General features: G+C 45.7%; 2 protein-coding genes across 5 annotated transcripts in view; one reads left to right on the forward strand and one right to left on the reverse strand.

Annotated features, from left to right (window-relative positions):
- POLR1A (RNA polymerase I subunit A) overlaps positions 1 to 25,511 on the reverse strand; it is a 72,578-nt gene extending 47,067 nt beyond the window's left edge. For 2 of the 3 annotated variants that reach the window (XM_081796704.1, XM_006737805.3), the window contains exons 1-12: positions 25,320 to 25,511; positions 22,628 to 22,832; positions 21,129 to 21,278; positions 18,297 to 18,404; positions 17,269 to 17,354; positions 17,045 to 17,148; positions 10,621 to 10,707; positions 9,328 to 9,433; positions 8,878 to 9,040; positions 6,154 to 6,324; positions 5,892 to 6,014; positions 3,345 to 3,575 (exon numbers count right to left, since the gene is read on the reverse strand). In XM_081796704.1, coding sequence (XP_081652830.1) covers positions 3,345 to 3,575; positions 5,892 to 6,014; positions 6,154 to 6,324; positions 8,878 to 9,040; positions 9,328 to 9,433; positions 10,621 to 10,707; positions 17,045 to 17,148; positions 17,269 to 17,354; positions 18,297 to 18,404; positions 21,129 to 21,278; positions 22,628 to 22,832; positions 25,320 to 25,396 — 1,611 coding nt within the window. In that variant the 5' untranslated portion in view covers positions 25,397 to 25,511. The remainder of the gene's footprint in view (positions 1 to 3,344; positions 3,576 to 5,891; positions 6,015 to 6,153; positions 6,325 to 8,877; positions 9,041 to 9,327; positions 9,434 to 10,620; positions 10,708 to 17,044; positions 17,149 to 17,268; positions 17,355 to 18,296; positions 18,405 to 21,128; positions 21,279 to 22,627; positions 22,833 to 25,319) is intronic. The other variant, XM_081796703.1, reaches the window with a different exon arrangement.
- A 277-nt stretch (positions 25,512 to 25,788) lies between these two features.
- PTCD3 (pentatricopeptide repeat domain 3) overlaps positions 25,789 to 26,637 on the forward strand; it is a 28,182-nt gene continuing 27,333 nt past the window's right edge. Inside the window, exon 1 of one of the 2 annotated variants that reach the window (XM_031032973.2) lies at positions 25,789 to 25,936. In XM_031032973.2, coding sequence (XP_030888833.2) covers positions 25,833 to 25,936 — 104 coding nt within the window. In that variant the 5' untranslated portion in view covers positions 25,789 to 25,832. The remainder of the gene's footprint in view (positions 25,937 to 26,637) is intronic. The other variant, XM_081796706.1, reaches the window with a different exon arrangement.

The following is a 26,637-nucleotide window of genomic DNA, read 5'->3' on the forward strand; positions in this document are numbered from 1 at the left end:
TATAAACACGATGTATAAAGTTATTGAAATTTTGGAAAATAATCATCCTTAGTCCCCAGGTCCTGATATAAGAACCGCTTTTCCTTCGTGAAGTCCCTTCCTGTCTCTGCCCGTGGATTATCAGGTCTAATGTGGCCCTCTGCCCTTAGAGCCTCCCGCACCTCAGCCTGGACCCATCTACTCCACAGGGGTTTCCTCAGCACCTCCACACTGGGAGCTGAGGAGAGAGTGGTGAGCAGAACAGCCTGCCCGCACCCTCCTAGCATTTAGGAACTGGAGGGAGGATGAATGGGGGCATGCATGGTGACAACACGATGCAGTGAGAACAACAAGGGCGGGTGAGAAGGCCGAGGGTGTGGTGGGAACACAGTGGGGGGCAGACCTCCTACAAGTTTCGAGAGCGGCAAACTACCGCACACAAGTGGGATGCCTACTTTTAGAAACAGTCTTCTGGGAACACGGCCAGGCCCATTCACTTGTGCGCTGCCCACGGCGACTCAGACGCTACAGGGCCAGGCTAGACCAGCTGCAGCAGAGCCTAGAACATTTACTGCCTGGCCCTCCGCTGGAAAAGTTTACAGACCCCTGCCCTACAGGACGAGGGCTTGGCCGAGCCCTGAAGGACTAGCAAGAGCTGGCCGGGGAGTCTGGGGGAGGGCAAAGTGATGCACACGTGCAAGGCCCTGACGGGGGCCAGCTGAAGTGTGGGGGGTGAGCTGAGAGGTGAAGCTGGAGGAGAAAGCAGGGACAGTGTGCCCAGGACTGGAACTTAAGCTGGGAGACCAGCGACCAGGCCAACCGCATTCAACCTCGCCGCTGCTCGGAGCTCACGTCAGTCACTTCCCAGGAACTGAGCGCTACGTGGCAGCAGGCCAACCTTCCTTCTCCCAAACCCTGAATCTCGGCTCACCTCCAACCCTACAGACGTTAACTACAAGGCCATGTGAAACTCTCCGTGCATTTGCCTCATCCTCACATCCCAGTCACATCAGAAACCCGGTACCCTTCTGCTTTTCTTTCAAACGCCCTTAGCTCCTGGCTCTGCTGCCTCACGAGAGCTCCGGGACCTGGCTCCTCCCACTGCTCAAACTGCTCTCCTGCGTCACAAGTGACCTTCTCTTGGACAAATCAGATGCGCCTTCCCGGCGTTTCCTCACTCTTCTCAAACTTCACATTTAACTTCACGAGCAACTAACAAGTGCCCCTGGGAGAGCTGAAGATACCCAGGGACTGGTTTTGACCTGGAGGAGCCCCATAACCACGTGTGGGAAACAGATGCAGATGTCAAATGAGGTGGCCCAGCCCCCCACTCTCCTCCCTCAGCTTCCCGGTTCCTCCTTCCCCTTCCTCCTGCTCCGCCATTTCAGCCCCAATGAGTCCCCCATTTTCTCTCCATTGTACTTTGTGTTCAGTCTAACCCTCTGAAAATCTCATTTTCTAACTCTACGGCCCCTAATTTAAGTCCCGCAACCCCACCTTTCATAGAAGATAGGCCTTTAGATTCCCCACCATCACCTCATTTTACAGGGGCCGTGTGCATCTCCTTCCAGGGCGCTCCCCACTCTCCTGCTTCGTTCTCACCTCTTGTGTCTTCCACAGCCCTGACCCCCAGACTCTCTAAGTCCTTCCTGGCTCTCTCTCTGAAACATCCCTGCCATAACCTTCCCTTCCCTGCAGCCCTGTGGCTGGCTGTCACCTGCCTCCTGATGACTCCAAACCCTCCCTGCCCTCCCACCCTGCCCATTCCCCTTAGCATCAAGCACATAGCCACAGGCCTCCACTGCTAATTCCCTACTGTACCCGCCACACCACTGAGCCGTGGGGCCACGCATTCCCTGCCCCCACCACGCCATAAACTCCAGAGTAGTGGGACCTTGTCTGTGGTGAGCGGCAAAGTGCGGGGGCGGAGAGAGCACTGGGTCCTCCATACCGCCTGACCCCTCCTCTCAATTTGTCTGACCAGGAGACTCTTTGGTACGTTTGGCTTGAGTTAATATGAAGATCACTTCATGTCTGTCTTGCTTCACCCTAAGTTATGTGACCTATGCCTTGGGTCTCCTGCATCTCTCACAAAGCTCCTACCAAGACACCAGGCCGTTGAGAAAGGCAGAATGATCCCGTGAGCCTGAACGTAAACCTTACTTAACGCACTGGAAAAGAACAAAGCAGGTGGTCTGAACTGTCTGCCCATGTCTCCCACCACCAAAGCAGAACTCAGGCAGCGTGCTGCTGCCCCGCCTTGGCAAAGCTACGAGACAGAAGCAGCGAGACGGCAGGTTGTGGGGAAGAACCAACAGCACCAAAACCAGGCCAGAGTGCTTCCCTAACCCTTTCTGTTCCTCCTCTGAAGTTCCTTCAAGGCTGAGGGAGACTCTGTAGAGTTCGAACTCATTACGAAAGAGGATCTTGATCGGCCACTGGGCGTGCCCGAGTCAGAATGCAAGGAGAGGTCTAACAAACGTGCAGAGGAGGCGTGGTGAAGAAACGCACTCGGCAGCCCCCGACGCTACACACTCACCCACCAACTAAACCCAGATAAAAACCCATTTCACCTCAACAGCCACCGCTAATGCCTGGCTAGGGGTCATCTGTCATGCTCCCCCCAGTATAAAAGGCTAGCTTTAACAGGACACAAATGAGGTCACCCACCGATTTCACACCCCCAGCTAATCAATCATGTACTCTTTCCAGTGGAGCCCGAATACACCTTAGGATTCCTTAACACTGTACCATGGGCAGCCATCAGCAATCGCCAGAAAATGAGGCAAAGGATGAAACCCATGGGTTATCAGTTATCACGGATATATCACACAGGACATTTCCTTCCTTCAGGGCAGCTCTCAAATGCCAGCATGTAGAAAAACCCTCTAAAGCGCTTGTTAAACACAGATTCCTGGGCCCCATTCCCAGAGATTCTAATCCATTTGGTGGGGGGTGGGGAGGAGAGAGTGAATGTGCATTTCTCACAAGCTCTAGGGATGCTATCGCTGATGGTGATCTGAGGACCACCCTTTTGAGTCGCCCCGCGTAAGGACAGCAAATTTGCCTGCCCCAGGACCATAACTGAGTTATTATTAGAGAGCATTTCTCAAGCCTTGGATGGGTGCCCGACACTGTGCTACATGACATGGAACAGCCAAGTGAAGCTTTAATCATGGGGTCAAGATCCTAGGAACTCCAGCTCCAGCTGGGGAGGTAAAGCAAGCACCATGAAGCCCCTAAGGAACACCCACATATGGGGGAATCTTCATCCCGGGGAGGCAGAACAGCTCATAGATTCCTGTGTCAGCACTCATGACTCACAGTCACAGGGGAGCCCCTGATCAAATCGGCCCACTACTCACAATTTTTGTCCCCTGGGGCTTAGGTGCCCCCGTGGCTGGTGTCAGGAGCTGTTTGGCTACAGCCTCCCGCTGGGTCAGGTCGACGGCACTCAGGGCTGTGCGGCTGCCATCCTCATTGATGACCATGGAGGCTCCCGGGTGCACATTGGGGCCATTGATGACTGCTTGCCTCAGTTCCTGAACATTCCAGGGGGTGACTGGCTGAGGGTAGGTCAGTTTTGTGGCAAACACCTGGAAATGGAATGAATATGAAAACTCAGGGTAGGCAGAAAAGATGATACTGATTCAAAATCTGACTCAACAGGCTACGCAACTTCTTCCCCAAGACACGGAGGTGCTATCTTTGCCACAAAGGTCCTTCAGGAAACTCCTGGGGAGTAAGCAACATCCTGTCTGTCTTCTCCATAGAGCCATTTTTCTAGACTTGAAGCCTCAAGGGAACAGAGAATGGGCCTCCTTTCCTAGCACTGTCTGAAGAGAATAACTGGAGGGTTGCAGTTTACACATTAGAATTTTGGTGGCTCATTCTAAAACTTCGTCATTTCCTCACCCACCGATCAATTCATACTCTCCAGAGGGAACACAGAATGGGACACTAGGTTGAGAGAGATGGCAAATCCCTGCCCTCAAATACCACACCACAGCCCTCTCCGCTCTCGCAGACATCACCAAGTGATCGTGGCCTGCCCCGAGCCCAGACATGGCGTCGGAGCCTCTACCCGGCAGTTTTGGCTGCCACTACGATCAGGGCGGTGCTTGAGATGAAACCGATTCGGTCTCCAGATACACGAGAAAATGCAGGGTTCCACTTAACGCTAGACCTGCAAGGTGTTCCAAGAAAAACGAGTTTCCTGGTTAAGTGAGTTTCTAAGCTGCTGAGTATCATAAACCCTCTGATGCTTCCAAATGCGCTTCACTACTCTTCACTGCCTCTGAGGAGTCTGACGTAAAGAACCTGGTTGAATTCTGTCCAGGTTATTTGTCCAGGTTTCTGCTTGGATGACACTGTGAAAGGCCTTACCTGCCACCCCAGCCAGCACTCCCTTTCCCCATCGCCTGCCCTACTTTTGCCAATGCACTGACCGCTGCCTGACAGAGTGTTTATACTCCTATGTATTTGTTTATTCGTCTCCACCACTGGAATGTAAGCTTCTCAGGGGACACTCTAGTCTGTCTGGTTCACTGCTAATCTCTAGCTTACTCCCCAAACCTACTTTAGCACCTCTGCTCCCATAACACCTCTCCACGGTGCTCTACGGAAAGTGTGTGCCACGAGGCACCAAGAGGTAGTCTCACACAGTCAGCTCCTCACGGCCACCCTGTGAGTAACACCCCCCAGCCACCATGGCCCTGAGACCTGGAACAGGCTAGAGGTGGGCAGAGGAGTAACTTCAGAGTCCCTCCTTAGGACCAGCCATTATGGAATGAAACCAGATCCAAGAAAGGGAGGCCCAGGACCCCTGAAGGTAGAAAAAGGAGGCAGCACTAAAGGTCTCTCCTAAAGCTGGGATGCTTTAAGGCATTGTGAGGCCAAAGCCTACCGGGATAGCCCAGGCCTTCAGTCCAGAAAAAGCAATGAACAGCAGTAAATGGGCCTCTCTTCCCAGGGCCTCAGACTCAGGAAGGTCACCACTGGGCTTCACAAGGCCTTTCTCTGCCACCTGGTCCAGCTTCTGGATGGAAAGACCTAGGTTCTAGGAGGCAGTGGGCACAGGACTAAGCTTTCTCTGACTCCTGTCCTCTGACATGTGTGCCCTTGCCCAGGGAGCCAAGTGTGCCCCAGAGGGACGAGGCGGTGGGCACGCAGGGGGCCGTCAGAACACTTGAGCTGCGCTCATCACCAGCGCTCCCCCGAGAGCAGCAGAGGGGGCAGCGTATGAGGAAATGAGACTCTCCACAAAGGGAATTAAACCATCTTCATATTACTGACCTCAAGGCCCATTAAGGAGGGAGCCGATTAAAGCGCTGCTAATGAGCCCCACAGCTTGAACGGGTGGGGAAGTGAGAGGAGGAGGCCGGCTCCCAGAGGAAACACTAATGGGTGGATGGGGCAAACCGCTTACCCCAGAGGAACTGGGAGGATGGATGACACGCATACAGCCCTCTCTGGGGGTGCTCTCTTCCCTTCCTGTGTCTGGCAACTAAGGGTACACATTCCTGACTCCTAATGCCAGGCAAGTGCATGAGGCGCAAATCCCCTTTTCCCTCTTCCTCATCTCTGTCATGTGCTCAATTTGACCAGGAAGGTTTCGACTAGGCTCTGAGAGGCAGGGGGGAAGACATGCAGGCGGGGATGTGGAATGCCCTGCAGTCGGCTCCCTGCTTGCCCAGCAAGTGGGTCTTCCTTGTAGGCAGGTGTTTGGAGACTTGGCGAGGAGTGAAAGCAACTCCATCACACAGCCTCATGTCCCCTCCAAACAGCTTGTTCAGGAAGAAGCATAAGCTGTCCCCACCCAAGCCACCACAGTCGGCTGTACACCTTCTCCCCAGCCCTCAACGTTCCCATGTGCCACCCAACAGCAGCTGGTGAGGACCCTCCACACACACCATGGGAATTCCAATTTCGTTGGTGTTAATGTACATATCTGGGCAGATGACCGAACGGGCCGCGTAGTCCACTCGCTTCCCCATCATGTGTTTTCGGAATAAGCCATCCTTCTTCTCCAGGATCTTTATGCAGGAAAAAGTCCACAGAAAGCATCATTAGGAAAAAAAAAGTCAAATATACTTATTATTTTCTTATTTCAATACAAGTACGCTTATTATTTAATCCCTTCAGCTAGCAACAGGGATCCAACCTCCTGCTCACCTGTCTAATGCCAGGGTACTTTTCCATCATTAATTTGTCCATCTCACTATCAAACACAATATTGACGTGGCTCTGAAGACGAATCCAAATGTTGTAAAGTTTGTCTGTGAGGGACTGGCCTGGAAGCAGACTCAAAAAGGACCGGTCCAGAACAACTGAAGAGCCTTTTTCCTGGCAAGACACAACCAAGAAAACAGGCAAGATGGAAAAACCTCAAAAAGGTCAGGTTTGGTTTTATTTTTCTTTCTTCCTCTCGCTCTGACACATGATGAGCTCTGGAGTCTGCCTTTATGTCTTTTGAACGCGACAGATCAGTGGCAAAAGCGCTAATAAATCAATCTTCTCAGTTTGTATCAACAAAACATCAGCCCCATTATGCATTTACCAGCCTGTCTTTGTCTGATAGTAAAATGAACTCAAGTTTCTTTCTTTTTTTTTTTAAAGACCAACACACATTTTCTACCTCACAGTTTCTGTAAGTCAGGAATCTGGGTACATACAGCTCAACTGGGTTCTCTGCTTTAGTCTCTCCTAGGCTGTGACAGAGTCAGCCCGAGCCAGGGTCTCATCTGAAGGTTCAACTGGGGAAGAATCCATCTCTAAGCTCACATGGTTGTTGGCAGGGTGCAATTCCCCTAGAGCTGCTAGACTGGAGGCCTCAGGTCGCCCAGAGGCCACCTGCAATTATGTGCCTCATGGGCTTCTCCAACATGGTAGCTTATTTCATTGAAACGTGTAAGCCAAGAAAATAAAGGAAGGGTTGGCTAGCAGCAGCTGCTGAGTCCCTTACTATCTAATTCTTCAAGCTACCCTAGAAATTCTTCCCCCTATACTCTTCATAAAGCTGTTATCCCACCAAATAACTGATTCTCACATGCAATTTTACCTTTATTTATGGTTTTGGAAAAACTTAATCCAAAGCACTTACGAAAACACAAGTAAAATAATTTCTCAAAAGGAAAAACGTTGGCCATACTATTTTCTATGTTATAAATTAAAATATTGGTCCCCAACTGAAATATGTCAAGGGACTGGCTGAAATCCAAGCCTCACTGGAATTTTTAACCAATCCTTTTTAATATTTCTGTCCCTGACTCTGCCTCCTTTTCTTCTCTCCCTACCTGCCTAGGAGACAGGCTCTTAACCTGCCTTACAGCACCACCTACTGACACTGTCTGGCCACCTACTAGCCCCATCTGCCTGGCTATGACACAAGAGCTAGACAGATGTCCCCCAGTGTGAGACGAGAGAAGAGACCTGTCAGTGTGTTGGGAGAGGTATAGGGGGAGGGGTGAAGATCTAGTAAATAAGAATGCCATGAAAACCATTAGTGAAATGGGTTTGTCCTCAACCCTGAGAAATAGAGGAGTCTTCTTTACTTATAGGGAGGACAGATGTATTTTCTCTCTGGCGGAGGGAGCCTCATAGGGACAGACTGTCACCTATATGACAACAGGGGCCTTGTCAGCCTAACTCACTGCCTATGACATTACCTGGCTCAGGGCTATGTGATTACCCTTATAATATGAGTCCCGTGAGAGGGCTGCCATATGAATGGAATGTGGGGAGCATATGGGGAAAGAAATAAGAACGGGTCCTGTTAATCACAAAGAAAGAAGGCACCGTGACTTCAGGTAGCAAGGACCTTAAGAATCAGAGGATACTGTTTATTTCTGCAGACTCTTAGCTTTTTTTTTTTTTTTTTTAACAAATGGCTGCTCTATTTTCAAGGAGCATCAAAATAAAAGTTCTCAGCCCTGCTTATGGGTCCTGGCTACCCTATGGCCTTCCCTCCAAACTGGACCAGGGCCTGCAGATGGCACATTTCTCTTAGACTGAAGGTTTCTGAAAGCATACTACCCTGACAGATCAGAAAACTTCAGCAAAACCGAAGACAGTGCAGAGCAGAGTGCGGGTAACCCACAGCGCAAGTGGCCAGGCAGACAGTGGCGCCACCTGGTGATGGGCCTGGCTCCCAGCCGAACTGCTGCCGGCAGCTGGAAGGGAGCCCGAGAGCTCCGTCCACTGACACAGCCCTTCCTGCTTCCATCCAGGGAACATCTCAAAGCTGGAAAGGACCTCAGTGATCTCAGCAACTTCTCCGAGTGCCTGATTCATCTTTACACCCACTGAAGACCTGGCACACTGAAGTAGCTCGGAAAGCCAGCTGAAACGGGAAAACTGAATCCCACGCTATCATCTACTGACGAGGAAAGAGAGGCCTCAAACATGACAGTCCTATTCTGGGAAATTCCTAGAATCAACAATGGTGCCCTCCTGAACCCAATGCTAGAGGTCTCAATGAGCCAAAAACAGACCTGGATGACTCAGGCTCTGGTACTGTAACCCAAAAGGGACATTCTAAGAGCCCACAGGAAGCAGACTCTTCTTTCTAGAGCTGCCAGTCACTGCCAGTGAAGGCAGGTGGCCCAGAACAGCCTATAGGTAAAACCTTACCACCAACCATACACATTCTACAGGGGAGACGGGCCCACAAAATCAAAGCAACTCAGCAGAGGTCATTGGAGCAAGACCTAGATCTTTCTATGCTCTTATCATGCTTTCCCCCAACATTACTGAGGTTTCCCCAAATGACGGCTTGCACACAAACTGTACAGAATTCCCAACCAGCAGCTCCCTGCACCCCCAGCGTTCTGCATCTGCACTGCGGGCCTTAGAACTAAGCAGACAGGCTGACGACATCAGCTCCAAGGCAGCGCTGACCTCATCTTTGGCAGGTGCTGCCACCTCGCACGGCAGCTCCTGTTCTTGGGCCATCAATGCCAGAAGTTTTCGGATCAGAACCATGTCCTTCATGACAGCCTGCAAGTTCACCGTCTGGCCATTGGTAAACATCTGGTCCCCCAGCCGATTGACAGGGCGATACCTATAGGGGGACACATGGAATCAGGGACCGTTGAGCATGAGGGAGGGGTCATATTCTTCAGCCTCTTGCCAATCCCTGCTACAAGCAACTCACAACCCACCACACTCGGAAACCAGCCAACATTCCCACCGCAGTCAGGACGAACACTCCCAGCCACCTGCAACCCGGGTGTGGAACCGCTGCTTTGCTTCTTAGTGCGCTAGGCCCTCCAGGCCTCTCCCAGAAGTCATTATTCCGCCGCTCAATAAGCCTTTTTCGGCGAAATAAAGCTAATTAAAGGGCATTACCTTGAGGGTGGCACGACCAGGAAATCCAAAAAGAACATACTGGGATTGAATCTAGACTCCATGTCGACATTTTCCAGTCCCGAAAAAAGGTAATTCAGAAAGAATCCTGCATTTGAAATAAGCCAAAACGATCATTTACATCTATGTGTGAGGGCAGGGATGAATGACCACAAAAATTCCACTGGGTGACAAAAAAGAAAAACAGAATATGAAACAGTAAGTAGAGTAAAATCATTTTTTCTTTCTAAAAACAAGCAAAAAATAGTCTTTCTGTGTTGAGAACCCGCACACAGGTGAGATGGTGGTTTAAGGACGAGTGCCACGGCGCCCCCCAGTGCTTAGCTTGGGGTTGAGATGGACAAGGATGGGGAATGAAAACCTCTTGTTTCTCACTACCCTCCTGGACTATTAGACTTATACATGCACGAGAGTGCGCGCGCGCGCACACACACACACACAGCTTTGGTTATCTATAAAAAATGTATCTGAAATACAGAAAATCAATAAAAAAAAGTTAGCCTTCTTACAAATAAACAAAACAAAAAACCCTCCATATAGATGTTACCAAGAAGGCATCATTTTTGTGGATCAAAGCTGTATTTTAAGTTTCCAATGAACTTAAAAGAAAGCTGCAGAGAGAATGAATAAAAGTGTTAGGGCCTGCCACAGAAACGATCACACTAACTTGAGTGCTCTTTTTTTTCCCTGACATCACTTATCCCTTCAGCAGCATTTTCATTTTTAAGTGCCTATCATTACACAGCAACTACATGCAGTGTTCCAGAACAAGAGCACTCTCCGAGGGTGGCGACATTGACCAGATGTCAAACTTGCAGGCTGAATACAGTGCCTAGCTTTTGTTACACATGCAAAAGGAATGGAAGACTTTCCTTTTCGTAGGGAATTAAAATGTGGAAAAACCCTAAAAAAAAAGAGTTCATTTTTTGAATCACAGGAGGAATTCCCTTTGAATCCTTTTCTGAAAAAGTTATTAACAGGCATTTAAAGTAAGGTGAGTTACACTGTACCTTCTAGAAAGATGTCAAACTGTATTAAGCGAGGCCCACCCACAGCTGTCATTTAATGACCAGGTTCAGTTACAATGGTTGTCAAGTTCATGTTCTTGCCTGCTCTAGAATGCATTGATGACAATGTACCCTGAAGCCAGCCCCAAACCTATGAACTGAATTCAGGAGAGATCTGCAATTATCACAACTCTGAAAACATAAAAATAATAAGGCAGGATAAATGAGCCCAGAGACTCATTTCGATTTCTTTCGGTTGGTACAGCACCTTCATTCTTCCAAAGGGCAGTAAGATGTTCTTGGGCGCTGGTGGGTGTTAGGTACCCTCGTTTTCCCATCTGGGCTTCCTCAATTCCTAGAGCCAGGAGGGGGAATCAAAGCATAATAAATCAGTAATAGGCACTCCTTCTGTAATGGGATCTATCAATGCTTTCTCCCCCACCCTGCTGAGCCTGCAATTTGACCATAAAAATCAATCTCTAGGACAGCTTATTCTCAGCTCTGGATTTTTTTCCCCCTTAACCTAATTTCTAAAGTAATGGAAACAGTATAACTATTGCATAAAGCCAAAAGAGCAAAAGAAAAATAAATCATACACCATTCCATTACCACTACTACAGACTTTTTTTCCAGTCCTCTGGTTTATACGCTATCTATAATCTTTTTTTTTATTATTATTTTTTAATCTTTTTTTTTTAAGATTTATTTATTTATTTTAGGGAGAGTGAGAGTGCATGTGTGCACAGGGGAGGGGGAGAAGGAGAGGGAGAGGGAGAGAGAAAGAATCCCAAGTAGACTCCCTGCTGAGTGCAGAGCCCAATGGGGGGCTCAATCTCACAACCCAGAGATCACGACCTGAGCTGAAACCAAGAGTGTGATGCTCAACTGACTGCGCCACCCAGGCCCCCCTAAGATAACTGTAATCTTAAGTGTGGGTTTATTCTGTACACTGCTTTGCTCATTTAGTGTCATCTTGTGAGCATTTCTGTATGTTGCCACATAACATTTTTTTAAAGATTTTTATTTATTTTTTTGAGAGAGAGAATGAGATAGAGCATGAGAGTGGGGAGGGTCAGAGGGAGAAGCAGACTCCCTGCTGAGCAGGGAGCCCGATGTGGGACTCGATCCCAGGACTCCAGGATCATGACCTGAGCCGAAGGCAGCTGCTTAACCAACTGAGCCACCCAGGCGCCCGCCACATAACATTTTTAATGACTGCGTGATATTCCACAGAGAGGATGTTTCCTAGTGACCTGACCATACTCTTATAACTGGACATCAGGGTGGATCCTAATTTTCTTACTGTTATAAGTTACACTATGATTAAAATACAAAAAACAAAAAACTTTACACACATGGCTTTATCAGAAAGATTCACAGAAGCAAAATTAGAGATGAGTATGAACATTTTTATGGGTAAAAGTATATTCAATTTCTTCTTACAAATATCATGCAGGTATGTGAGGAGTACACTGATTTTGGTTTCTCAGATTAAGCAAGAGCACTCTGGGGCACTATCAGCTACACCCAGAGTAAGTCAGAAAATCAAATGGGGTTGCCACTCAGGAAACAGGGCTCTAGGCACTTACATGATTAACAAAGAAAAGCAATGTGATCCTGTAGTTTCAAAACTATCAATCTGTGGGCACCTGGGTGGCTCAGTCATTAAGTGTCTGCCTTCGGCTCAGGTCATGATCCCAAGGTCCTCGGATCAAGTCCCGCATCAGGCTCCCTGCTCAGTGGGAGGCCTGCTTCTCCCTCTCCCACTCCCCCTGCTTGTGTTCTTGCTCTCACTATCTCTCTCTGTCAAATAAATAAAATCTTTTAAAAAAAACCAAACAAAGCAAAAACAAAAAAACTATCAATCTCTTCTGGGATACATTCACTGAAATTAGGCATTATTCTATATTCCCTTATTACTTACCAGCACAGAAACTCGTCTTGTCTGTGCTCCTAGCACCTGACAGTGTCTAGCACACAGCAGATAATAAAGTCACTGGCTCAAATATACATGTTCAAAACATCCAACAATAATCTATACTTACAAACTCCATTCTTCTTATTTTTTTATTTGAAAGAGTGCGTGCACACAAGAAGGGCAGGCAGGCAGAGAGAGAGAGAGAAGCAGACTCCCTGCGGAGCAGGGAGCCTGATGCGGGGCCAGATCCCAGGACCCTGGGATCACGACCTGAGCCGAAGGCAGATGCTTAACTGATTGAGCCACCCAGGCATCCCAAACCCCACTCTTTTGCCTTTTTCTACACTTAAAAAATAGAACTTTAAATTCCACCTCCAATTCTCCAAGTAAGTTTACCATCTGCAGAGGATGTATCCTCACAAGATTCCAGAGAAATATGAAACTTGGATAATAATTAAGAGATGTACCATAATTTAACTAGTCTCTATTGATAGGCACTTAAGTTATTTCCTATTTTAAACTATTTAAACAATACTATGGTGTGGGTATGTCTAATTCTTAGAAAAGTCATAAAAGTGGAATTGCTAGGTCAAAGAGTCTACACATTTAAAATTTTGATTCCTACAAAAGCAAAACATTTCAATCAGTTAATGCAACTCAAGGAAGCACGGGTATGCAATGAAGAGAGGCTTTGACCCTCAGGGATAACCACAGCATCAGAAAGCTATGTATATTCAGTAGGAAAACACAGATTCCATTAAGCTGAACAACCATCTGTGGGCATTGCTGAAAATGACGATCTGAACTTCCTCTCCTCCTGAAAATCAGGTTTGAAGGTCTGAGGAAGATCAGCTGGATCTGGCAATACTCCCTAGCTCCTGTCCCAGTAGCTCCCAGTACATGAAGTGCCCCACTGCAGTTTCCCCACAGTGAAGGCAGACTAGGGTTGTTCAATCACAGGATTTTAGAGTCAGAAGAAACCTGTGGGATGCCACCTCCTCCCATGCGCTGCGCCCTCCTCAACAAGACACTTGTACAACCTACAAAAACGGATTCTGCCTGGGTGGGGTTTCAGGACATCCCTAACGTGGGTTTCATGCACCTTTAAGAGCTGCTATGTGACAAAGGGGTCTGTCGGGAGGTCAAATAACTTGGGGAAGGCTGGATCACAGTGGAGTATCTTGGCTATAAGGATCCTCATTTTAAAATGCTGATGTGCATCGTGGGGCTTGGGGAGCACTCTGGAGCATCTGCAGAAGGTCACAAGCTTACAGTGCTCCTCACGGGATCACTAGTACATAGCAACCATAGAGGCACTGGCCTCACTGCTTGGCTCCCTTTGGCCAGGAACATGGCCAGACCCTTGCTGAGAACACATCACCTGCTCCCCAGAGTTACTGACCTGTGTCACCTGCAGCCTCTTCAGACAGCAGAGGCCACGTGGTCTCCACCTTGGTACTGTGCTCGCCACAGGCATGGTCATTGGCATGAGGCTGAGTTCCCAACAAGTAAATGTTTGCTAAATACTAAAATCCCAATCCTGGAACCACTGAACACTATGGTCATCTTGTTCCTAATGCACAGAATTTTGGGTGGCACCATCATACCCTCATAGCCACAGTAAAAGATTACTTCAGAAGAATGCATTTGGCAAACGTGGTGGAAGGCTACTTAAGTGCTAGACATTTGCCCCAAAGAAACAGTTATCTTTTAGAATTCTGACCATCTTTGTTCTCAATCTATGAACGTTTTCTAAGGCGCACTAAGAGCTAAATAAAGCAGCAATTCCCAACCTTGAAATTTAGGGGCTATTTATAGGTAAGTGTAGGAAAATCCACCTTTGTGGTTAACCGTTAACCATTAAACAAAATTAAACAGGCTTTCTAAACACAGTGTGGTATCGCTGGAAAAACTGGAGAAATTCAAATAAAGTCTGTAGTTCATTGAATGGTAGCGTACTAAGTGAATTTCTTAGTTTGGACAAGTACACCATGGTGATGAGATGGTACATTAGGGGACAATCAATAAAGAGTACATGAGAACTCTCTGTACTATCTTTGCAACTCTTCTGCAAGCCTAAAATTAGTCTAAGGTAAAAGGTCTGACCCACGCTTTAATAACCTTTCAATAAAAATATTTTATAGTTATACGAAAAAAAAATAACAAAATAAAAGGTCTGAGAGTCTGTGTCCCCTCAAGTTTCATGTGTTAAAATCCTTACCCCCCTCCATGTGATGGTATTGGAGGTGGGGCCTTTGGGCAGTGATGAGGTCATGAGAGCAGAACTCTCATGATCAGGACTGGTGCCCTTATAAAAAGACCCCAGAAAGCTCTCTTGCCCCTTTCTGCCATGTGAGGGCTACAGGGAGACGATTGCTGTCAGTGAGGAAGCAGGCCCTCACAGGACATCAGATTTGCCAGCACCAAAATCTTGGACTTCCTAACCTCGAGAACCATGAAAAATAAACGTCTGTTGTTTAGACATCACCCATTCTATGATATTTTTGTTATGGCAGCCTAAACGGACTGAGATAGTTATTAACTCCAAGCCTTGCCAGGGTCCTCAATGTAAAAGATTACACATCGCTAGGAATAGAACTTACTTCCCTGCCTAGTCCATATTCTCAAGCTCTGGAATAAAGCTTAGTAACAATAGGCTATGGACTTTCACTCATGAAATCTTCTCAACTCTGGGCAAGAAGTTTTGTTATTGCCACTATATGGAGTTGAAAATGAAATTCCAGGGATGCCTGGGTGGCTCAGTCGTTAAGCGTCTGCCTTCGGCTCAGGTCATGATCCCAGGGTCCTGGGATCGAGTCCCGCATCAGGCTCCCTGCTCTGCGGGAAGCCTGCTTCTCCCTCTCCCACTCCCCCTGCTTGTGTTCCTGCCCTCACTATCTCTCTCTCTCTGTCAAATAGATAAATAAAATCTTTAAAAAAAAAAAAAGAAAGAAAATCAAATTCCAGGGACCTTCTGTAAGCCACTCAAAATAAATAGCAGGATGAGGGGTCACTCCCCGGTTATGCTTTTTCCATCCTGGCACACTGACTGCATCACAAAAAATCAACAGTTAACATCTACAAAGCATACTATACATGGCAGGCACTGGTCTCTATTTGATATGGAATATCTTATTTAATCTTCACCACTTCAAAAGAAAAAACAAAAAACCTATTTAAACAATCTCATGACTACAAAAATAAAAAAGAAGACATACAGATGACCAACAGATACATGAAAAGACGCTCAACATCACAAATCATCAGGGAAATGCAAATCAAAACCACAATGAGATATCTCCTTACACCTGTCAGAATGGCTAGTATCAAAAAGACAAGAAATAGCAAGTGTTGGCAAGGATGTGAAGGGAAAAAAAACCCTCGTACACTGTTGGTGGGAATGTAAATTATTATAGTCACTGTGGTAAACAGCATGGAGGTTCCTTAAAAAATTAAAAATAAAAATACCATATGATCCTATAATTCCACTACTGGGTATCTGGGCAAGGGAAAAAAACACTAACTTGAAAAGATATACACACTCCTATGTTTATTACATCAGTATTTACAATAGCCAAGATAGGAAAGCAACTTAAATGTCCATCAACAGACTAACAGGTAAGGAAGATATGGTGAATATATTACACAATAGAATATTATACAGCCATAAAAAGGAGGAGATCGAGCCACTTGCAATAACATGGATGGACCTAGAAACTATTACGCTTAGTGAAATAAATCAGATTGAAAAAGACAAATACCATATGATGCCATTCATAAGTGAAACCTAAAAAAAAAAATGAATAAACAAAAAGTACAAACAGAACTATAAGTACAGAGAACAAACTGATGGTTGCCAGAGGGGAGAAGGGTGGGGGGTTGAGCAAAATGCGTGAAGGAGATACAGGTTTCCAGTTATGGAATGAGTAAGTCACAGGAATAAAAGGCAGAGCATAAGGAATATGGTCAATGATATTGTGATAGTGTTGTATGGTGACAGACGGTAGCTACACCGTGGTAAGCACAGCATAGTGTATAAACTTATCAAACCACTGTGTTGTACACCTGAAACTAATGTAACGTGTCAAATAAAAAAATTTTTAAATAAATGAAAGATTTAAAAATAGAAGTACTAAGTCTCTCAAATTTTTTCCCAAGTATCCCATTGGCAGAGCAGAGCTGAGTAGGGGACACGCTACTCCAGGAATGTGAGTGGACAGCCAGGAGCAGCCTGTGGAAAGTGCCGACATTCTTTGAATGCTCACAGTTTTTCTTTAAAACTCACCTAGAGGGCGCCTGGGTGGCTCACTTGGTTAAGTGTCTGCCTTCGGCTCAGGTCGGACTCCCTATTCAGTGTGGAGTCTGCTTCTCCCTCTACCCTTCCCCCCCCAGCTCGTGCACTCGCTCTCTCTCCCTCTAATAAATTAAAAAACAAAAACAAAAAACTCGAAAATAAAGTGGTTCTAAGTATTTGCCAAGTAGATTTCTTAACTTCTTCCTCAAGAATCTTCCAGAAAAATGACCGCCTGAGGCAAGATGTACCTCATTCAACCCATGGGGCACTGCCTCATAATGTAGCTCAGCCTATCAGTTCTAGATGAGAGGCCAGGGCTGGGCACTCACTAGAGTCCCCTCCAGCCATCCCAGGCTTAGACCCTGCCCCACTGCTGGCCCACAACAAACACACAGGTGAGAAATGTGGTAACGACCAGGTATTCCCCAGGGTCGAGACACATCTGTTGGCCATGGACCTCCCAGGGCCCAGCCTGCTTACCCAGGGGCTCTGTGTCCTTCTGGTCAGCCTTCTTGTGCACCATGGCTGGGTATGTGACTGTCAGCTTGCTGTTGTGCTCCTTTCGGACAACTGACCGCCCGGTCCTACATGTGAGAACAGTTGTGACTCAGGAGAGAAAAACCTCAACAAGGCATTGAGGAACAGCCATGAGTGACTGGTCAGAGGCTTCTGGGGAAAGGGGGAGGCAAGAGCCTGATACTCACTTGCAGTGGGGACACCGCTTAGCAGTCATATGTGCCTTCCAGAAGTAAGCAATGAGTTTGCTCCTGCTCTCACAAACATTTTTCACCTGTTGAGAAAGGGCAAAAAACCTTGCAGTACCATTTGGAGAACCCTGGAGTACATATTCACTTTATAGTTTTTACCTTTAAAAAAAAAAAAAACAAAAAAAACCCAGATGAAGCCATCCTCTTCCTTAAGTAACATTCTCCACAGAACTCTTAATATAGCCAAACTCTGCCAATTACTAAGTGACTTCTTTAAGCCTTAAATTTCCTCAACCATAACATGAGAATGAGAATAACCACCCCACCAAGCTGTTACTAAGAGCTCATGAATGCAGTGGGGCGGGGGGGGGGCTTGGAACACAGTAAGTCCTCAAGAAATGCTAGTTAATTTAAAACAAACCTCTCCGTATGCAGCTAGTACACCTTCCCTGCTGCCTCCCTCGGATGGCCCTCAGGGTCCTAAGAAAGGCACATCCACAGTTGAGCTACACGAATGGGTCTGAGCCTGGCTGCAAACGAAACCTTCCTGGGAGCTTTTGTAACTTCCATCGGACTCTACCCTAGACCAGTGACATCGGAATCCCGGGTGTGAAACTTGGGCAGAAGGTAAATTAGATTTTAAGATCAGTACTTGAAAGATGAGTACCAGTGCTGGGGGGGTGGGGAGGTGAGGAGGTAGCAATGGTTGACGGTAGACTGGAGAGAGCAAGAAGAAAAGGACCCAGACACCACTCTCAAAGTGGGACAGCATACATCACAAGCTTGCTGTACCTACACCACCTAACTTCACTGAATCCTCTCATTAGTCCTGCAGGCACGTGGTGAAGAAGAGGACAGAGAAGCTCAGGGACAGCAGGTAACTTGTGATGTCACAGGCCGCTAAGAGATGCAAACCCAGGTCTGCCTTGGGGAAGCCGAGAGTATACACAAATGACAGAGTACAGGGATCTGTGATAATTATGCTAAAAACCAAGTGTTACGGGGAAAGAGACAGGATAACTCACGTGTGCACCGTGGGATCCCAACAGATTGTTCTGTACAATTTTGGCCGTGTACTGTTCTAACTCTTCCTGAATCTCGCAGGCAGTAGGATCAGCGTTTTCTTCTAGAAACTGAAAAACAAACAGAAAAACCATACTACCGAAGTAAAGCAAGCATATGATTGGCTGCATTACGGGGGCCAGCCAATCCCAGGGTGGGAGGGTTTAGTTCGAGGGAAGAGAAGGAAACCTCATGCTGTGCTGCATTTTCAAAACAGTGCAGCAACACTGCTGTTAAAAAAAAAAATCAAAAACATCTTGCTTCCAACAATGGCGAGCTAAGTTATTCAGACCAAACCTAAAGCTGCAAAGAGCCAAGATAGGGTACAATGCTAAAAAATATTTAAAGCTCCGAAAAGCGGACAGGACAGTGAGGAACAGGCAGACGGAACTGAAGGGGAGCCAGGAAGCTAGGAGGTCAAACAGCAGGGGGGCCCCGTTTGCTCTGACGCGGGGCTGCAGCATGGCAAAGCTCCTGGGCAGCCCACGGTGTAGTTATGTGCCCCTGCAGAAGGCACTGCGACTTCCATGATGCTCGCTGGAGCTGCACAACATGGCAGTCCCAACTTTGGGTGCATTCTCCAACTCGCTCATTTTGAACTTTTCATTTCGAAGACCTCAAATGATAAAGGAGACGGAAATCAGAGCCCAGAGTTAGTTCAAGGACAGAACTCTACCAGGACACCTATCCATCCCACAAACACAGGAAGCTGGGAACTCAGAGGAATTACACCCTTAGGAACCAGACTGGGCCTGACAGAACTGCAGCCTGGATTCCAAATGCCCAGGCATCCTAGGGAGCCTTCAGCTTTGAACCAGGCCTACAATGGTTCCTGGCCACCACGTACATGGCAGGAAAAATAGGAATCCTCTCTGGAGAAAGGCAGTATCATCCTAGGCCTCAAATTGGTCCTACTGAGAATTTTATAAGTACAATGGTTAAAAAAAACCTTAAACACCAGTCAAAAATAAACACACAAGGACAGGGGAAAGAGACAGGGTTTCTGGGGACAATATCTTGACAATGAAGGTGACCATATGGGTGACAGTTACTTTGTAACTATTTGTTAGACTATGGGATTCATACACCTCTGTATGTATTTTACAAAAAAAAAAAAAATTTAAGGTGGTAAGCATCATGAATTTTATGCCAACAAATATGAAACTTTACATGAAATGGACCAGAAAAATACCTAGAAAAATAGGATTTACTCTGAGTAAAGTTTTAAGAAGATCCTCCTCTCCCTCTCTCTCGGACGAATTTGACTTTGGGTTCATTTTTTGGCTCTGTTCCCTGGAAACCACATATGCTTACATGTCCATACCAAACTTCTAATTCCAGTCCAACACCATAGGATTAATTCTGGATCTTTTCTCTTTCATGTATTTGTAACTCCCTTCTCTAATAGTGTGAAATCTGGCCTGCTTTATCCTTAAAATATGTACTTATTGGATCAATCCCCCTCCCTGTATGTAACCCCTTTCCCATCACTGCTGCCCACCCCTCCCATGCACGGATCCCTCTCACTCAACTTGGGGTCACACCCCACTCTAGGCCACCCTCCTTGTGGAACCCCTCCTCATCCTATTTGGATGCTCACATCCCTCACTGGGCCATCCAGCATGGGCACTTTCTCACTTGACTTGGGCACTCAACCCCTATGCTGAGCTCTTATCCCTAAATGAACACCTTCCTCACCCTTTATGAGCTCTGACATTCCATGCTGGGCTGCCCACACATGCAGCAATGTTTTCCTCTTGCATGCTTGTCTCCTCTTGCTTGGGCTCTGACAACCCACCTAAGGCTACACCTCTGTGTAGAATCCTATCTGCTCTGTCCACCTAATGTCTTTAAGACTAAATTATTCAGGAAAGGGAAGTCGAAAGGAAAGGTGAAAGGTTCCCCTCGTGACAAGAAACAAGACAAGGATGCCCGCTACCTCTTCGACACAGTAACATAGATCCTAGCCACCAAAATAAGGTAAAAGAAAACATATTTAAGGGTTGGAGAGAAACAAAACTGCGATTATTCACAGATGATAAGACTGTGTTGAAAATCAACAAGAATCTACAGGTAAAGCATTAGAATTAATGATATTTTTGCTAGGTTGTTTCAGACAAAATTCAATACACAAAAACCACTAATATTTTGATCTACAAACATAAAATGAATTTTACATAAGATACTTGATACTAGCACCAGAAAATCTGAAGGAATTTTGTATCGCAAAGAGAAAAATGTCTCTATGATAGATCTGGTGGTCCCCATCTTATCCAAGGAATCAAACTCAGCATTACCAATAATAAAACCACCTGGCAGCATGTGCCTCCTGAAACGACACGGTACAATGTCCCTCACACGGTACAGGCTGTATTCCTACCAAAATGTGAATCTAGTGAGGAAATAATCAGACAAAAACCGAACGTGAGAAGTCCTACAAGACAACTGGCTTTGAGTCTTCAAAAAATGTCAATACCATGAAAAACAATTTTCTGCACTAAAACAGACCAAAGAAATGTAACTATCCAAAGCAATGCATAAGCCTCCACTGGCTCCCAGGTCCAGAAAAAAACCTCACTGATAGGTAAAATGGTACTTCAATGTTGTTTTCGCTAACATTTCTTCAATTTCTCTTAGGGCTACAGGTTTTCACACCTAGCTATTGGTATGTAGTTGTAAGACGTAAAGATCAAACTGGTGACTATTAGGATGACAAGTCTAGGGACAACACACAAACAGGTCTGTTCCTACTGCTTTGGCTCGCCTGATTTCCATGACAGCCACCACCCACCTACCCTGTTCAGAATTCTCTCAAGCTCGTAGACTGCTTGTAGGGCACCCACTTCCAGAACTCGCAGCTGGCAGACTAAGAGGTGAATCACAGCCCGGGGGCAGGTCAGCATGTGACAGTTTAAACAGGAGCCCCGGAGCAGCAGGTAGAGTTTCTGAAGAGAGGGAAGAAAAAGCAGGATAATTAGAAAGAGACATAATAATCAAGGTAATTTTCAACATATTTAAGATTTTTGTTTTTATGTAGCCAGTTTATTCATTTGAGAATTCCACTTCTGGGGCACCTGGGTGGCTCAGTCGGTTAAATGTCCAACACTTGATTTTGGCTCAACTTATGATCTCAGGGTCATGGGATCCAGCCCCACGTAGGGCTCTGCGCTCGGCGGGGAGCCTGCTCAAGATTCTCTTCCTTTCTCTCTGCCCCTCTCCTGGCTCACGTGTGTGCACATACTTTTTCTAAATAAATAAAATCTTAAAAAAAAAATTCCACTTCCCCTGATAGACCTGGAAAGGCCTCTGTGACCCTATGAACTAGATAAATATTCCTGTATATTTCTTCTTATCGTTTCATTTTAATCCCTTAAAAGTCGAAATTTACTCTGGGTCTGAGGTAGGGAGCTACTTTCATTTTATTTAACTAAGTACCAGATATTAATTTTAGTATTTAAATACTTCATTTAAAATATTTAATATTTAAGGGGCACCTGGCTGGCTCAGTCAGTGGAGCATGCGACTCTTGATCTGGGGGTTGTGAGTTCCAGGCCCATGTTTGGTGTAAAGATTACTTAAAAATAAAATCTTTAAATAGATAAATGAAACATTAAATATTCAAAGTATTTAGTATTTAAATATACACCAAACTTAAGTTTAGTTAAATATTTGGTATTTAACTAAATACCGTATTTAACTAAGACAATTCTTTTCTCAATACGATTAACAGAAAAAAAATCACAAATACTGTCATCTGTAGAGTTTTAGAACAAATCCTGGAGGCTAGGTTAACTGACAGAAAAAGCTGAAAATACACAAGTAGGACTCTAAACAGAAGCCTCATACTTAGCTCACTGTCTGGCCTTCTGGGCTTTGCTCTTCTTGCAACCAAGCAAAAGCCTACAAATTCATTAGAAGAGCTCAGGGAAGGCTTGGAGAACTCCAGAAGTCCTATTGTCAGGGAGGCTTTGCCCAGATTTCTGAAGGACATGAAGGCCCTGAAATCTCAGGTGTAGGGGATGAATTCCAATGCTTTTTCCCTTGTGAACAGAACCAAGCTGTGGTTCTTCTCAACTGGAATCAAACTGAAATTCATTTAGTTATGGCTATAGGGCCAGTTGGATTTACTGGATTTGGCTCCTCAAGGTTTTAAATCTCATGGTAGAGAGCACTTTAACTCTGTGGCTAGAGCTAACTTCCTTGGACACCTCTCGTGAGGCCAGGGGTGGCACTCACAAATGCCACCAGCAGCCCCGAACCCCACACAGACAGAGCAGCCCAGGGCAGAACGTACATCAAAGAGGAGAGGGTTGTACACCGTGAGCGGAAGCTCAATGTGGCCCAGGTGGCCAGAGCAGTTGTTGAAGTCCTGCACGCAGGTGGAGCACACCTCTTTGGAATCCGCAGGGCCCAAAGCTAAATCGTACAGGCCGTTCACCGACGGGTTCCCCAGGCTGTCCAGGTAACGAGGGTTTGTAATGGACTTAACACTTAATTTCCTAAGGAGATAAAAGAAAGACCAAGGGAAAACTAAGGTTACCCAACTTCTCAGATATTTCTTCTTTGGTGCTTCGGGGTTAAATGATGATTTCATCTTTGTTTCCTCAGACATGCTGACAGCTTCAGAGTGTAGAATCTGTGTACGCCTTGCTCACCACTGCAGCTAAACACTTAGAGCCTGCATACAACAGCTGCTGGATAAATATATGCTTAACAGATAAGAGTGGTAAAATATTTAAATACAGATTTAGTGCAAATCTTGCATTTAGTACAGTGGAGACTGCTTACAAATAAGTTAAGTACCTACACATGCTACATGCTTTACAAGCAGCATTTAGTCTGACTTCAACCCTCCGACAGGGGCATCACTATATGCATTTTCCCGAGGAGGAAACTGAGGGTCAGAACAGTAAGGTGATTTAATCCAGGTAAAACAGCCAGGATGGGGGGGAGGACAGAGGCAGGACATGGACCACACTTAACTCCAAAGCCCACATAGTTCAATAAAGAAAAGATAACCCAATAATCCCTGCGTGCAGAAGTAGTAAATTGAAGTTAAACATAAATATGCAAAACTTTGAGAAGTGTAACCTGTTTCACTGTTTCATCCCAATATTTTATGTTTGGTTTAAAGGGGGCTTCCATAGGACACCTAACTACTTTTACCAAAGTACATTCATGCCAAATGTGCTTTTTAAATTTTTTTTTACTTTGGAAATAGAGACAATTATCCAAATCTTACAACCTAGAAAAAAAAACTGGTAACATTCATAGACATACCTCTTTGGAATTATTTTTAGAAACATAGCTGGGATCATTTGGTATTTCTAGCATCGCATTTGTCTATTTTCACTTAGCGTTAAATGAGTGTTTTTATGTCCCTAAAATTCTTCAGAAACATAGTCCTTAAGAGTTATAAAACCTTTCATTATGTGGCAATTAGTAATTCATTTAACCAAACTCTATTTTAAATAAGCTTATGAAACCTATCTGCATAAAGATTTTTGCACAGGATACTTCAAACTTTTAACTATGTCCTAAAAATATAATTATTTCCTCAATGGAGTGGAATCCCTGAACAATGGGTGCAAAATGTTTGAAACTCCCGATATATTCTACTACCTTCTATTCTAGAAAAGGTGCGCTAATAGTGATTGCCTGTCTTCACTAGCACTGAATCTTAGCACTTAAAAATCTTTCCAGGGGAAAAAAAAAAAAAGAAAAAAAAAAAAGAAAAAGGGGCGCCTGGGTGGCTCAGTCGTTAAGCATCTGCCTTCGGCTCAGGTCATGATCCCAGGGTCCTGGGATCGAGCCCCACGTCGGGCTCCCTGCTCAGCGGGGAGCCTGCTTCTCCCTCTCCAACTCCCCCTGCTTGTGTTCCCTCTCTCGCTGTGTCTCTCTCTGTCAAATAAATAAAATCTTTAAAAAAAAAAATCTTTCCAGGGGCTCCTGGCTGGCTCAGTCAGTAGAGCAGGCGACTCCTGATCTCAGGGCTGTGAGTTTGAGCCCCACGTTGGGCATGGAGCCTACTTAAAAAAAAAAAAAAAATTGTTTAAAAAAAAATCTTTCCAAATTTCAGGTGGACAAATACTACTCCACTCTCACATTAATTTTTTTATTATATTTTTCAAGTTGTTTTAGTCCTTTACTTATTTTGAATTGAAATCTTAATGTTTTCATTACTGTACTACATGAGCTCCTCACACATGAGGACATTAATCTTTTACTATAATGGTGGCAAATACTTTTCCCAGTTTATAATTTGGCTTTTGTTATTTTTCACATTAAAGGTTTAAAAATCCTTTAACAGCTCCGTTGAGATATAACCCACATATTACACAATTCATCCTTTTAAAGTGTACACTCAATGGTTTTTAGCATATCTAGAGTTGTACAATTATCACCAGTCTATTTGGAGTATTTTCATCCCCACTAAGAGAAACCTTGTACCCATTAGATGTCACTCTCTTTGTCACAGAAATAAAAGAACCTGAAAACAGTAAGGTCCTGCAAATAAACAGTTCCGAGGGTGTGGTCAAGACTGCCAAATGCTATGGTGATCAAAATGAGGATTTAAGAGAGTCCCCTTGATTTAGTTAACTAGGCAAAGAATACAGAGGGTCCTAGCAAAGAGAAGTCGTCGCTTTCAATGAGTCTTGAAGGATAACCATTTTGACTATGTGTTTAATTAATCACATCAGAGACGTTACAACTCCACAAACGCTGGTTAATTACCAAAGAAACTGATGGAAGCTAAAGTTGCAACTTGGGAACCTCCTCCCCAACGCAAACTCTAATCTTGCCCCCCTGGGTTCTAGGCAGTGCACGCCAACCCAAGACATTTCTGGAACTACGGGTCCCAAAAGGCCACGCGCCAGACAACCACTGACTCAGAAGATAAATTGAGCGCAAGACCTTTTGGGAACCGTAGTTTACGGCGCCGACCTCAACACGCAGGCTCTGCATGCTTCCCACCAACTCCTTACTTGAGTTCTTCGGCCGAATACATCCCGAAGGAAATGCCCTGCAGCCTCCGCCAGGGCATGTTCTTTGAGCCCAACATCCTCCAGGTAAGTTTCGAGTTCTGACACCCAGAGAGAGGTTCCAATCACCACCAGCAACTTAACTCAGCCTCAAGCAGGCAGCCACCGTGTGATTTAAAATGCGCTTGCGCGCCAGGAAAGCTCGCTGGTTTGAGATTTACGTGGACGAGACCACTTCCACTGCAGGGGGGGGAAAGTAATTTGATGACTTTCGCTCAAGACATTTAAGTCACTAAAATAATAGTTTCGGAAAATTTCTTCGAGAAAAACGGGGCGTTTTGAGCCTTTAGCTTCCGTAACAAAGTCTTTCAAACCACGAGCTTTTTCAACCTAATTCTTGATCGCTTTTGTCTTGTTCCGTCTCAGCCAGTAGCCGAGCTATTCCCCGCCCTCCCTCTTGGTGATCCTGAAGGTCGAGGTCACGCTTTCCCAGCATGCTACGCGAAGAAGCCAAAGATGGCGGCGATCGCGACGCGTCGTTGGCTCCGGTTCCGCTGCAAAATTTGCCTGACCCTAACGGGTCAGCGGGCAGGTCCATGTGGACAGACCCCCAGTTGCAGGTAAGACACGCATGGAGAATCCAAGAGAAAGACCCCCTGGCCAACTTCGTCCTCTGTGTCAGCTTTTCTTTGAGAACCGGGGAGCTAGGTACAATGGAGTGGGATGCGCATGCGCAATTTCGCGGCCGCGTGGTTAGCCCGGCACGCGGAGCTGGAGTCCTGGAAAAAGGGCTTGAGACTCATGTGTTAGAGCGTTATTTATTGGGTGGTTGGCTTATCCTAGAATTAAGAACTGTCGGCAAGATTAGGATCCTGCTGTCGTGAAAATTGCGTTTTAGTGTGGCTAGTAGCAACCCCGTCCCAAATTTTAAAAATAGAAAAGTATGCGCCCTCATTCATTTTTATCAAACGGGGATCTCTGAAGATTTTCCCAAATTAAAGGCAGTTTATGAGGGCCACTGTGTGCTGGATGTTGTGGGGATGGTTGGCCAAAGAAATTATCCAGGTTTTCATAAAAACAAGGAAGATTTGAGCACAGCCTTTGGATTGCTGTGATTGTCACACCTGAGAGTATGTATTTAATTTTTTTTCACTAATCACAAGCAATGATGGTGTGGAAATAGAGTCTGTAATTCGTAATGAAAAGCTGGGAAAACCCCAATTTTGGATTCGATGTTTGTGCCATTTTTTTAGTTGATTAATAGACAGATTCTCTCTTTTGTAGACTGTAGCTAGTAATAACTATCCAAAAAATGGTGAGG

Source organism: Leptonychotes weddellii, chromosome 10 (assembly GCF_054177405.1).
Source record: "Leptonychotes weddellii isolate Sample4059 chromosome 10, ASM5417740v2, whole genome shotgun sequence".
Taxonomy (NCBI): Eukaryota; Metazoa; Chordata; class Mammalia; order Carnivora; family Phocidae; genus Leptonychotes; species Leptonychotes weddellii.